This window comes from Panthera onca, chromosome A1 (assembly GCF_046562875.1).
Source record: "Panthera onca isolate mPanOnc1 chromosome A1, mPanOnc1 haplotype 2, whole genome shotgun sequence".
Lineage (NCBI taxonomy): Eukaryota > Metazoa > Chordata > Mammalia > Carnivora > Felidae > Panthera > Panthera onca.
The window spans coordinates 94,945,018-94,958,641 of NC_138339.1; the positions used below are offsets into that span (position 1 = coordinate 94,945,018).

The 13,624-nt window shown below is 39.2% G+C and overlaps 1 protein-coding gene across 1 annotated transcript in view; it reads right to left on the reverse strand.

Annotated features, from left to right (window-relative positions):
• MSH3 (mutS homolog 3) overlaps positions 1–13,624 on the reverse strand; it is a 188,615-nt gene that overhangs the window by 104,146 nt on the left and 70,845 nt on the right. The window contains exons 11-12 of the mRNA XM_078448459.2: positions 12,725–12,809; positions 9,557–9,666 (exon numbers count right to left, since the gene is read on the reverse strand). Coding sequence (XP_078304585.1) covers positions 9,557–9,666; positions 12,725–12,809 — 195 coding nt within the window. The remainder of the gene's footprint in view (positions 1–9,556; positions 9,667–12,724; positions 12,810–13,624) is intronic.

A 13,624-nucleotide genomic window follows, 5' to 3' on the forward strand; every position in this document is an offset into this window, starting at 1 on the left:
ATTTCCCTTATTTTTTTTTTTTTCACATATAAATGTCTCTTTCTGATCCCTAAATCAATCTAACATTTTGTGTAAATACCTTCACCTGGATAGACGCAGAATAGAACGTTTTTCAAAGATAAGCTAGATGAATGATTTTCCAGAATACTGTACTGCAGGCACAAAAGTGCACAATGTTCACAACTTACAAAATTCGATGGTTCTTTACAATGTCACTTCAGATGTTGAATACATGTGCAATATATTTAAATGAGAATCAAAACACTTGTTTCCATTCAAGAGATGAATATATTCAATCTGCTCGTGCCCAAAGAAGAAAAGATATGAAATTACTAAGCCTACCTGTAATGGGCTAAATTGTGTCAACAAAAAATACACATCGAAGAGCTAATCACCAGTGCCTCGCAATGTGACCTTAGTTAGAAATAGGGTAACTGTAGATGTAATTAGTTAACATGAGGTCATACTGGAATATGGTAGGCCCCTAATCCAGTAAGATTACATCCTTACTGAAAGAATGTCATGTGAAGAGATAAGCACGCTGCAAGAACACCCTGTGAATGTGAAGGCAGACAGAAAAGAGGTGCATCTACAAGCCAAATGACACCAAAGATCGCCAGCAAACCAGCAAAAGCCAGGACACAGGTATGGAACAGCTTCTCCTTCAGAGGCCTCAGAAAGAACTGTGAGACAAATGTGTGTTGTTGATGCTACCCACTTTGTGATACTTTGTTACCCCTAGCGAACTAATACACTATCTAAATCATCCATTATGGAATTCAAATTCCACAGGTATGGCCTTAAAGAACCAAAGGAAAATTAGAGTGCACCCAAATAACTCTACACAAAAAAATTCCTATTTAGACATGGTCAGAGCTATGAGTCAAACCTTTTACATGATACTTAAAACCAGCTGGGCCAAAGGTGGGAAGATGGTCCCTTCCCATCACCCAACCTGGCTTCCTTACTGAGTTACTTGACTTTCACCAAGGAACTTCTATTTACTCTAATTCCACTAACAATTGACAAGAATGCAAGATGTGGGCAAACCATATTTTCCACTGTTAAGTGTTAATGTTTTCAGACCTAATTAAGCGATTGTTGCACGAAAACAGGGAATCCTATGAAGGAAACCTGCTTCTAAGGTTCTTTTAAAATCAAGTTGTTTTTCTTAGAAAAAGAAACTTCTCTCACATAGGTGTGCCTTTATTTGCAAAGTCTAATGAGAACCCTATGATTTTCAAATGGATTCACTTGTTCAAATGAATTTGATCTTCATAAGGTCCCAGTAATTCACTTTTGCTTTTAATTCCCTTGCTTCTGCACAGCAAAGGAAACAACCAACAAAACTAAAAGGCAACCAATGGAATGGGGAAAGATATTTGCAAATGACATATCGGACAAAGGGCTAGTATCCGAAATCTATAAAGAGCTCACCAAACTCCACACCCGAAAAACAAATAACCCAGTGAAGAAATGGGCAGAAAACATGAATAGACACTTCTCTAAAGAAGACATCCGGATGGCCAACAGGCACATGAAAAGATGTTCAACGTCGCTCCTTATCAGGGAAATACAAATCAAAACCACACTCAGATATCACCTCACGCCAGTCAGAGTGGCCAAAATGAACAAATCAGGAGACTATAGATGCTGGAGAGGATGTGGAGAAACGGGAACCCTCTTGCACTGTTGGTGGGAATGCAAACTGGTGCAGCCGCTCTGGAAAGCAGTGTGGAGGTTCCTCAGAAAATTAAAAATAGACCTACCCTATGAACCAGCAATAGCACTGCTAGGAATTTATCCAAGGGATACAGGAGTACTGATGCATAGGGGCACTTGTACCCCAATGTTTATAGCAGCACTCTCAACAATAGCCAAATTATGGAAAGAGCCTAAATATCCATCAACTGATGAATGGATAAAGAAATTGTGGTTTATATACACAATGGAATACTACATGGCAATGAGAAAGAATGAAATATGGCCTTTTATAGCAACATGGATGGAACTGGAGAGTGTGATGCTAAGTGAAATAAGCCATACAGAGAAAGACAGATACCATATGGTTTCACTCTTATGTGGATCCTGAGAAACTTAACAGAAACCCATGGGGGAGGGGAAGAAAAAAAAAAAAAAAAAAGAGGTTAGAGTGGGAGAGAGCCAAAGCGTAAGAGACTCTTAAAAACTGAGAACAAACTGAGGGTTGATGGGGGGTGGGAGGGAGGGGAGGGTGGGTGATGGGTATTGAGGAGGGCACCTTTTGGGATGACCACTGGGTGTTGTATGGAAACCAATTTGACAATAAATTTCATATATTAAAAAAAAAAAATGAATTTGACATTGTCAAAATGTCACAACATTTTCACCCTACGATTTTCAAATGGATTCATTTTCAAATGGATTCATTTGTTCATATTTCTTGATCATCTATAAATTCAAAGCACTATGAGCCCCCCATGCATTCTGTATCGGTTAGTGATGAAGGGGTAGGGGCTGGACAAAATTGAGACCAATTAACTTTCTACAGAGGAAGAAAGGAGGAAAAGGAGGACTTTTCAAAGGAGCTGAGTTTGGTCTTGAATGACTCACTATTTTAATAATTCACTTAATAAATATTTATCAAATGCTTGTCACACAATTTAGTAAGAGCTAGATATTAAATAAACAGAAAAAACAAATATCAACCATGATACATAGTCCTATATGCTACCGAAGAATGACACAGGGAACACAATTTAGATTAGGTGGTCAGAGAAAACCTCTGAAGAATGACACTTTAAAGGTGAGGCTTAAAAGGAATCAGTCATTTGAGGATTAAAGAGAAAAAGAAAAACACTCTATGTAGAGAGCCCAGCAAATGCAAAGACCACAGAATGAGAAAAAACTTTTAGAAGCTCAGAAACCAAAAGGCCAGAGTGACCAGAAGATGATGAATGTGTGAATGCAGGGAAGAGCCATGCTAAAGAATTTTTTTTTTTAAGTTTATTCATTTTGAAAGAGACAGAGACAGTGCAAGTGAAGAAGGGGCAGAGAGACAGGAAGAGCAAGAGAATCCCAAGCAGGACCGGTGCTGTCAGCACAGAGCCTGATGGGGGTCTCAAACCCAAGAAACTGTGAGATCACAACCTGAGCCAAAACCAAGCACTGGACATTAACCAACTGAGTCACCAGGTGCCCCAAGAATTTTAACTTTTTTTTAAGTTTATTTATTTTGAGAGAGAGTTCAAGTAGAAGACGGACAGAGAGAGAAACAGAGAGAGAGAGAAGGAGAAAAGAGAGAGGGGAAGAAGTGAGAGAATCCCAAGCAGGTTCTGTGCTGTCAGCGTGGAGACCAATATGGGGCTCGATCCCACGAACCATAGATGACAAGCAGAGCTGGACCCAAGAGCCAGATGCCTAAGTAACCGAGTCACCCACGCACCCCTAAAGAATTTTAATTTTATTTGAAGCAAGTGGAAAGCCAATGAAGAGTTTAAAACAGGGGAGTGGCATGATTCAGTCTTTATATTGAAAAAGAGATCAGTTAGGCGGATACTGCAGCTGTCCAAGTGAGAACTGGTATACTTTAGACCAGGCTGATGGCAGTGGAGATGGCAAGACATACACAGACTCTAGACATATTTTAGAGCTAAAGGCAACAGGGCTTAGTATTAGATTGGACATGGCTGTCAGAAAGGAAATGTCCAGGATAACTTCCATTTTTGGTCTAAGTAACTCATTCAGTGTAAGTGCTGGTTCCTGGAATGGAGAAACCAGGAGGAGGAACAGGGTTGAATACATTAAGTTTCTGTGATGCACCGACGTGTGTATGAATCTAAGCTGAATATATAAGCCTGGAGAATAGGAGAGAGAGAAATCTGGGAATCACTGACATTTTGACAATTACAGTCATGGGAAGAGAAATGTTCATAGGGGTAGGGGTAGGAGATAGTGAGAAGAGGTTGTGAGGGGAGGTTTAGGGGTTTAGGTTCAGGAGGTTTAGGGAAGGAAGAAAGCTCAGCTCCTAAGGGTCAGGCCTCTGAAACGCCAACATTGAAATGATACCTAGAAGATGAGAAAATAGCAAAGGATGCTTTGAAGAAGCAGGCAGCAAACTAGAAGGGAAACAAAGATGAGAACAAGTTTCCACTTTAGAAAAAGGAAACAGACCGTACAAAGGTCCAGAAATACACCTCAGTGTATTGTAGGAACTGTAAACAGTAGGGAACAGCATCATCAGATATGCACTTTTAAAAGTAATCCATCAGTAGTGCAGAGCAGAAACAGAGAAGGGCAAGGCCAGAGGCATGGAGATGCTCAGTTTCCTCAATAAACAAAAAGCCTTTCATAAAAAGCCTTTCATCTGACTGCCTTTCATAAAAAGTGACTTTACAAAAAGGCAGGATGATATAATACTACCACTTGCCAGAAATCCAGTATCTTCACTGTTGAACAAAATAATCCATCCACTAGAAGGGAAGGAACTGATTTCTCAGATTCTGCCTCATGGAAATCACTGTCTCATTGAAGGAAATGCTTTGTTTCCAATCTGTTTCATTCGGCATTCAAACTGAATGTTTTCTGAGGCAGAGTGTCCTAGATGTGTGAATATGGAGCTGCTGGAAATAATGTGACAAAGTCATCAGCATGTGAGCTACAGAAACGATGACCCCAGGTAAGATCTCAAGCAGGGCTGAAAGTAAGAAGAGATCTCAGGAGAGAGCCCTGGGTGACATCAACATTTAAGGTGCAGGCAGAAGAGGTATCCAAAAAGGAAATCCACAACTTGTTTTTGTTTAATATATTCAAATTTACAGTAAGCTACCAAATCTTGAATCCTTCTTTTAAGATGAACAAATCTGCCTTCAAAATTAATATTTTGCCTAAAGCAACATTTTAGAGACTCATCCCATACTTTCCAAAGTTTTCTTTTCCCCTCTCTATCAATATTAACAAACAATGTATGTTTCAAAGTTTTTTGACAAAACCAACCAAGTGCCTATGGTGTATATATAAAAAATTGACAAGATCGTATCAACTCAAAGAAGCAGAAGAAATTCAGAGATCGAACCTCAAAACATGAATTCAACATAATTTAACATTAAAAGGTTTTAGGACTAATGACTTGCCAATGTGACATTCATTTATAAGAAGAAGCCAGAGGGCCACCTGGGTGGCTCAGTCGGTTAAGTGTCCAACTTCGGCTCAAGTCATGATCTCACAGTTCGTGGGTTCAAGCCCCACGTCGGGCTCTGTGCTGACAGCTCAGAGCCTGGAGCCTGCTTCGGATTCTGTGTCTCCCTCTCTCTCTCTGCCCATCTTCTGCTTGTGTTTTCTCTCTCTCTCAAAAATAAACATAAAAGGGGAGCCCAGGTGGCTCAGTCGGTTAAGTGTTGGACTTCGGCTCAGGTCATGATCTTGCGGTTTGTGAGTTCAACCCCTGTGTCGGGCTCTGTGCTGACAGCTTAGAGCCTGGAGCCTGTTTCAGATTCTGTGTCTCCCCCTCTCTCTGCCTCTCCCATGCTCATGCTCTGTCTCTCCATAATAAATAAACATTTAAATAAATAAATAAATAAATGAACCCCCCCCCCAAAAAAAAGAAGAAGAAGAAGCCAGAGAACTACAATGAAGCATCTTCTTGCCTAAACTTAGAGAACTAATAAAAAGTATAGGTCACAACACATAAGAAAGCATAACCTATTTATAAGAAACAGACTCTTAAATACAGAGAACAAATTGGTGGTTGCCAGAGGAGAGGTGGGAGGGGGGATGGGTGAAAGAGGTGAAGGGAATTAAGAACAGATTTATCATGATGAGTACTGAGTAATGTATAGAATTGTTTAATCAGTATATTGTACACCTGAAATCAATATAACACTGTATGTTAATTATACCTGAATAAAAAAATTATAAAAAAATAAAATGGCTTTCAGCTTCTGAAAAAAATAAATAAAAGGGGGGGAAGCTAATTTGGTTTCAATAAAGTATAATCCAGTGTCAATAATCTAAGTAGTCTTTGAAACAGTAAGTATAGGATAAAAGTCATGTATACTTTCTAAAAGTCACTAGTAAAATTCTACACTGAAGAGGCCATTTCATACAAAAAAAAAAAAAAAAATGGTGATGGGAGTGGAAAATCCTCTAAAACTTAAAAAACAGTTGGTCCTGGATTTATGATCTGTGTGATTGCCCTGGAACTAAAATGGGCTGAAAATACGAAGAAGTTCTTGAGGGAGAATTCATGGATAACTGACAAACAATGGGCTCCTGGAGAACTTTGGAAGACCTTCCTTATCTTGCTAAATACGCTTGTCACCAATTTCTTGTTCTATGATCTCGCTATAGAAGAAAATCAGGATCTGAATGAACTTTTAAAAGGCTGCCAACATCTGAGTCAGAATATTAGCCTGGATAATCATACTGATATGATCTGTGATCTGCATGACACCTAAGTCAGTGTAAACAATAATAAATACACAGCTGAACCACTGACTAACCAGCTGACAATTTTCTCTAGGTACTGGAAACAGGATGAAAGGGCAACTAGGATTTAACAAATGATTTTTGAAATTATTTTTAGATTAGAAAGATAAAAGTTTTAAAATTGTGATCTAAAATTAAAAGGAAAAAGTTTTGTGTGTTTGTTATCAACTATGTAAGTGTTCGGCTGGTCTAAAGTTCATACTTGGAAAGCATCAGTGTTCAACACATGGCATATTTTCTTTCATGCTTCTTGGGAAAGTAGACTCCCAAGAGATACATAATTCAGCTCTTAGAGAGCATACGACATGGTCTGCTGAATTTATCTCAAATTAATCCTGGTTATAGAAAACAAATTTAACAACAGAAATAAAAGTTTTAATTTACATGAAAAAGTCTGCTACTGACTCTTTCTGCTGAATATTTCAACCAAGCGAAGAAGAATGTAAGAAGTGCTGTGGATGCTCAGGTAGATGTCTTTCCACACTCTCTGCAGAAAGCCATCTGGTCTGCTTTTGCTCCACAAGGTACTCTTACCTCATTTCAGTACTGAACCAAAGTAGATAAGTTGACCCTTGAACAATGTGGGGATTAGGGGCAATGACCCTCCCACAGTCAAAAATCCTAGTACAGCTTTTGGCTCCCCAAAAACTTAACTACTAATAGCCTACTGTTGACCAGAAACCTTATTAACATAGTTGATTAACATATATTTCATATATGTATCACATTCTGTATTCTCATAATAAAGTAAGCTATAGGAAAGAAAATGCTAAGAAAATGGTTAAGAAAAACACACTGATAGCGTGTACTGCATCAGAAAAAATCCGCATATAAGTGGACCTGCACAGTTCAAAGCCGTGCTGTTCAAGGATCAACTTTACTTCCATTCGTGGCATGTTTTCTTTACCCAGGTTCCCTCATCTGCAGGTCTTTATGCTCAAGAAGAAAAATTAAAGTGAAGTGATTTGGTAATCATTATCAACGTAAGTGTCCTAAAGCTTATCACCAGCACTGATATCTTTACCGAAGACTACTTTCTAAGCTGAACGTAAAATGCAGCCAGTAGTGAGGCAGCTGTGCAGCACATGTATATAAAGGCCCCAGCATTGCGCTTGTCATGTAATAAAGAGCTCAAATGTGGTAGTTAGGGTTACTGTCTCATTGTATTCCTTACCTCAACCCTGTGAGGAGGGAGTTTACCATTTCAAAGGTGAGAATATGGCATGGGGAGGTGGGCACCTGGGACATGACGTGGGACCCAAGGACTTCCTAGACTGACTCACTCAGTTGACAGAGCTGATACACAGCAGTTCTAACACCTCACCACACTCGTTCTGGTCTATTTATTCAGGAAGCTGTTCAGAATGGTTAAGAGCCTGCTCGGCTCTGGAGTCAATGCTCTTTTAAAATCTGGGCCCTACCAGCTATGAATCATTGAACAAGTTACTGAAGCTCTGAATTTGTTTACTCAGCTCAAGGACCTACCTCAGAAGATGATTTTGAGTACTAAATAGTGGTACATAGTAAAAGTGAAATAAATAACAGCATTCATTCATTCAATAAACATTACTGAATGTTAGTTCCTACTAAGCTCCTACTTAGCTCCTACTAAGTGACAGACACTGTTCTAGGTCAGAGTCCCCAAATTTATCTGCATATCGAAATCACCTGGGAAACTTTCAAACCCTCCAACTCCCAGGCCACAATGGAGACCAATTAAATCACAATTTGTGGGGGCGCCTGGGTGGCGCAGTCGGTTAAGCGTCCGACTTCAGCCAGGTCACGATCTCGCGGTCCGTGAGTTCGAGCCCCGCATCAGGCTCTGGGCTGATGGCTCGGAGCCTGGAGCCTGTTTCCGATTCTGTGTCTCCCTCTCTCTCTGCCCCTCCCCGGTTCATGCTCTGTCTCTCTCTGTCCCAAAAATAAATTAAAAAAAAAAAAAAAAAAAAAAAAAAAGTTAAATCACAATTTGTGGGGGTCTGGACACAGACATCAGTATCTGTGAAGCTTCCCAAGTGACCGCAAGGTGCAGACAAGCTTGGAAACAGCTGTGTTTTAAGCATCAGATTCAGCGACCTTCCTTGAAGGGGCTCCTAGTTTACTCATTTACTTTCCCAAATATGTCACACCTGGCTCCTCTTTCAGATTCCCTACTGTTCCTGCGTTAGCTCAGGTCCCTCAGAACCTTCCTGTGAACTTGCCAATTTACCTCACCACAAGTTTGTTCCCTCCCCCACTTAAAATCTGTAAGTGCTGTTGATAGAAACATAAAGGAAATTGAATTACTGTATTAGGAATGCATTGATTAATATACTTTTTAACATGAAAGACTGCTAAGGACAAAACAAGCCCAGATCTGATCCTATCATCCCATGCTCAGAATCACTGGATTAACTTCCCCTGGCTACCAACTCCATCTAGCCTTCAAAGCCTTCTATGATAGGCAGTGCCCCATCTCTTCAGCCCCGTCCTCCCAACTCTCTTATACTACTGATGACCCATATTAACTGGGTAACCCACTTTCCTTTGACTCGCCCTGTAAGCAGACTCATTCTTGGGACAAGAACAGATCCTCACAATATTAGACAGCATATGGCCAGATACAAAATAAAATCTTCCCCAATTTAAAATTCTGTTCTTTTTTTTTTAACATTTGTTTATGACTGAGAGACAGAGAGAGACAGAGCATGAGCAGGGGAGGGGCAGAGAGAGGGGGGAGACACAGAATCTGAAGCAGGCTCCAGGCTCTGAGCTGTCAACGTAGAGCCTGAAGCAGGACTCATTCTCACAAACTGTGAGGTCAGGACCTGAACCCAAGTCGGACGCTTAACCAACTGAGCCACGCAGGTTCTCCTGTTCTTTTTTTTTTAAGTTTATTTATTTTTTTTAGTAATCTCTACATCCAACATAGGGTTTGAACTCATGACCCTGAGATCAAGCATCACATGCTCCTCTGACTGAGCCAGCCAGGCACCCCTAAAATTCTGTTCTTTAAGCCATGGTAACTTTGGTTTTAAGGAAGCTAAGACACACTTAATTTCACAACTTTATACAATTTCAGATTAAACACACAAAAAAGAATTCCCTTTACCTTAGTTTAAGGAGTGGCTGGGTCACCCACTTCTTTAACTTCCGTTTCCCAAATGAGGTTTTAGTATGGTCTAAAACCCAAAGTAAACTTCCTTTGGTTTTCATGTCAGTCTAAGAAAGACCAGAAGAAAAGTTTTATTAACTAGACATTGTATTTATACCCAAACTGCTAATTGTTCATGTGCCTTAATTATTCCATATACCCCAATTTTAATTTTTTTTTAAGATTTATTCGTTTCGGATAGACAGAGCATGAGTGGGGGAGGGGCAGAGAGAGAGGGAGACACGGAGTCCGAAGCAGGGTCCAGGCTCTGAGCTTCTAGCACAGAGCCCAACGCAGGGCTCAACTCACGAACCATGAGATCATGACCTGAGCCCAAGTCGGATGCTTAACCAACTGAGCCACCCAGGCACCCCTCCATATACCTCAATTTTAAATGTTACACATGCCTATCATACAGTGCAGCTCATAACAGGTGTTTAATGTTTGACGAATGCATGTACATATGAACACACATGCACTATATAAAGTATTGATATCTTCACAAAAAGGGACAGTCTGTGTAGTTTTGTTAACTAAAAATATTCAGAAATATTCTTTTTAATGATTATGTTTGATAGAAAGAGGTGGGGGAGGGGCAGAGAGAGAGGGGGACAGAGGATCTGAGGCAGGCTCAGGGAGCCCAAAGTGGGCACAAACTCACAAACCATGAGATCATGACCTGAGCCAAAGTTAGACACTTAACCTCTTGACTGAGCCACCCAGGCGCCACCCCTCTCCCTTTTTTAATGTAGAAATCTTTTAAAATACAGGCTTGTCCTAAGCTTCTTAAAAATACATACTTTTCTCCCTTGGCAAGTACAGTGAAAATAATTTAATTTCCTTCAGCAATTCAGTATCTTCCACCACCTCAGAGTTCTCATTCTAAGGACTGATGCTCTCATGAAAACACCGAACAAGCAGAAGGTACTGGAGATCGAAGTGAAAATGCACTGCACTCTAGGAATTTGCCCTGGAAGGATTTTATTTTAGTCTGCTCTATTAAATCCTTAGTAAAAAATTATCTATCTATGCTTTGCTACTTGAAAGTTGAACCACTAAAAAAACAATTTACAATTAACTAGAGATGATAGTTAATTTTAACCAAGGTTACATGGTATTTCAAAAAGTCTATTAACAGTAGACTCATTTGGAACATAAGATTGCAGTTTTCACCTAAGTTTTTTGTAACTTTTTTCCTTTTCCTTCAAATCATCAAGCAGGTACTTACAGAATACCTCTTATGTACTCAGTTGTATGGCCAGCAAAGGTGTATTAAGATACAGTCCCTCCCTTAGGGTACTTCTTTCCAAGTATAGGAGAAATGACTCATAATTAACACATGATGGCACCTGGCAGAAATTAACTATGAAAGGGATGACAAAAGCGGCCAGGCCTTAGGAGTTTAAAACAAAGCACACACGAAAGCCATAGGTCACAGAAGGCCTGCCTGAGAATGAGTTGGACAGACAGAGCTGACTAACCAGGGCAATCCACATCAACAACAGCACCATTCCTTCTGAAACAACAGCCCCAATGGCCTGAGTACAGTAAAGGGTCCCAGGAAGAGGAAAGTGGACAAGAATAACTTTCCACGTATTTATTGCATCATTGAAGAACCCTCTCAGACAAGAAAGGGAGGGGTGGGAGAGAAACAGCTCTATTACTCGTTTGCTCTCCCTGATACCCAGCCCCCTCCTCATTACCCGCCTCATTACCTCCATGGTAATGGAGGCCAAAGTCAAGTGCAAAGACAAGCCAAAGATGTGAATTCTTAGCCTCTGTTTCTATAATGGCCCAAGTCCTGATAAGGGTACCTTAATGGTAAGTGATTTTTCCCTTAGGAATTTAATTTCAGAACTGACTCCACAGCAGTAGAATTTGAACAGGAAGGATGTGGCAGAATAAAGAAAGTTTGGAATGCCAGGGCTGGAACAAAGTATTCAGCTGAATACTCTGACTCTGAGCTCTTCTTCATCCAAGAAATGTCCTTTTCTTCCTTCTGCTCATTTGCTATCATGAGAATGTATACAGAGTAGATGAAAAAAATTTGCAGGAATAATTCTCAATTTCTGGATAATGTAATGACAAGAAACAAATGTTACAGTATGAAAGTAAGACTGACTAGTATACAAGGACACCTTAGAAGATGAAGAAACTAAACAAGAGAAACTAGTTAGTAATACATAAATCTAGGAGTCAGGAGAATAAATTCAGCATTTACTTTAATTCACAATAGTAAGAAACATTTCTAATGTTTATTTATTTATTTTGAGAGAGAGAGACAGCAGAGGAGGGGCAGGAGAGAGAGGGAGAGAGAGAATCCCCAGCAGGTTCTGTGCTGTCAGCTCAGAACCCAACTTGGGGCTCGAACTAATGAACCATGAGATCATAACCTGAGCCGATATCAAGAGTTGAGTGCTCAACCAACAGAGCCACCCAGGTGCCCCAGTAATAAATATTTCTGAAGAGCTTTAAACCATTTAACTCAGATGATTCAGCTTTGCAACTACTTATCAAATGATTTGGAATTGCTTTTTATTTCTGTGACTTTATATTAACATTATATAATATCTTATTTCTAAGTTGTAATTCAATAAATTAAAATAATCAATTTAATGTCTCCATTATCTTCATAATTCATCAATAAAGGGCAAATAAATGACAGAAGCTTGTGAAATGAAATTTATGCATCTTACAATCTAAGTGAATGTCACAGTAACTTGTTTCAAATGCTGAATGAATAAGACAAAACATTTCAATGAAAAGTTAAGGTATACAGAAAAGATATAATCAAGGAGACAAAATATCCACTTTATATTAATTTCCAAAGATGATGTCTTTCCAAAGAAATGTATGATACAGAAATTATCAGGATGGGCATGTCACTTCAATAAGTAAAAAAGAAGTTCTATAGCTCTCAAAGTAACCCCTAGGGAAATAGTTCATATATCTGATTCTCAAAAAAAATGGATGCTGCAGTTATCAACTACTAAAGAGTACAGGCAGAGTAATCAGTTGAACACAATATTCTTGTTCTCACCTGCACTCTTAAGAACAGACTGCTACTTTATTCCAAGTTTTTTTTCAAAGGGGTTTTGAATCAGTTACCCTCTATGTTTACCTGACCTGATTCTGTAGGATTTCAAGATTCCTTAATGTTGTTCCATTAATTGTCATGAATTCCATTTCACCAGACAACTGCTTAAAATTCCTGTAAAAGAATGAAACATGAGCCATGATATAAGTGCATAAAGGAGTTTGAAAAACTAATTTAGGCACTAAAGATAATTCCAATACCATTATGACAAAAATGAGCTCTTTGACAGAAAATCAAACCAAAAGCAGCAAACGAGTATTCTTTGGGATATTGTCTTTCATTGATACTGGTGCCATTAAACAGACTGATGCAAAAGGATAGTTGTCTCACACCATAAACAAGCACAGGGAAATAAATGGTACTAACATCTCTTTTTTACATTTCCAGGAATAAAACCAAACACAGTCTTTTATCATCAGCAGAGCATGTGGTGGTATCTTTAGGAAAAGCTATGAAATTAGTTAGAAAAATATGTGAAAGTATTTAAAAACATCTCTTATTCTTTAGCATGAGGTCATCTTGATGAACCCTTTAACAGCTTTTAATCAACATTCTGATAGGTGCAACAAATGTTATATACTCTGTAATTAACAACACAAATTAATAGGACTAATGTTTTAGTGGAGTATAAAACCAAGTGGCAAAAATTACTTCCTTAAGCTCAAAGAATTAACATTTTCCTTATGTCCGTACAACTATCCCAAATGAGCTTAAAGTTCAATTAACTTGCAAACAGACTTGAGTATTGAGTTGTGATGATTTTTTTAATGTTTATTTATTAATTTTGAGACAGTGTGCACAAACAGGGGAGGGGCAGAAGAGGAAGAGAAGATAATCCCAAGCAGGCTCCACACTCAACATGGAGCCCGACATGTGGCTCAATCTCATGAACTGTGAGATCATGACCTGAGACAAAATCAAGAGCTGGA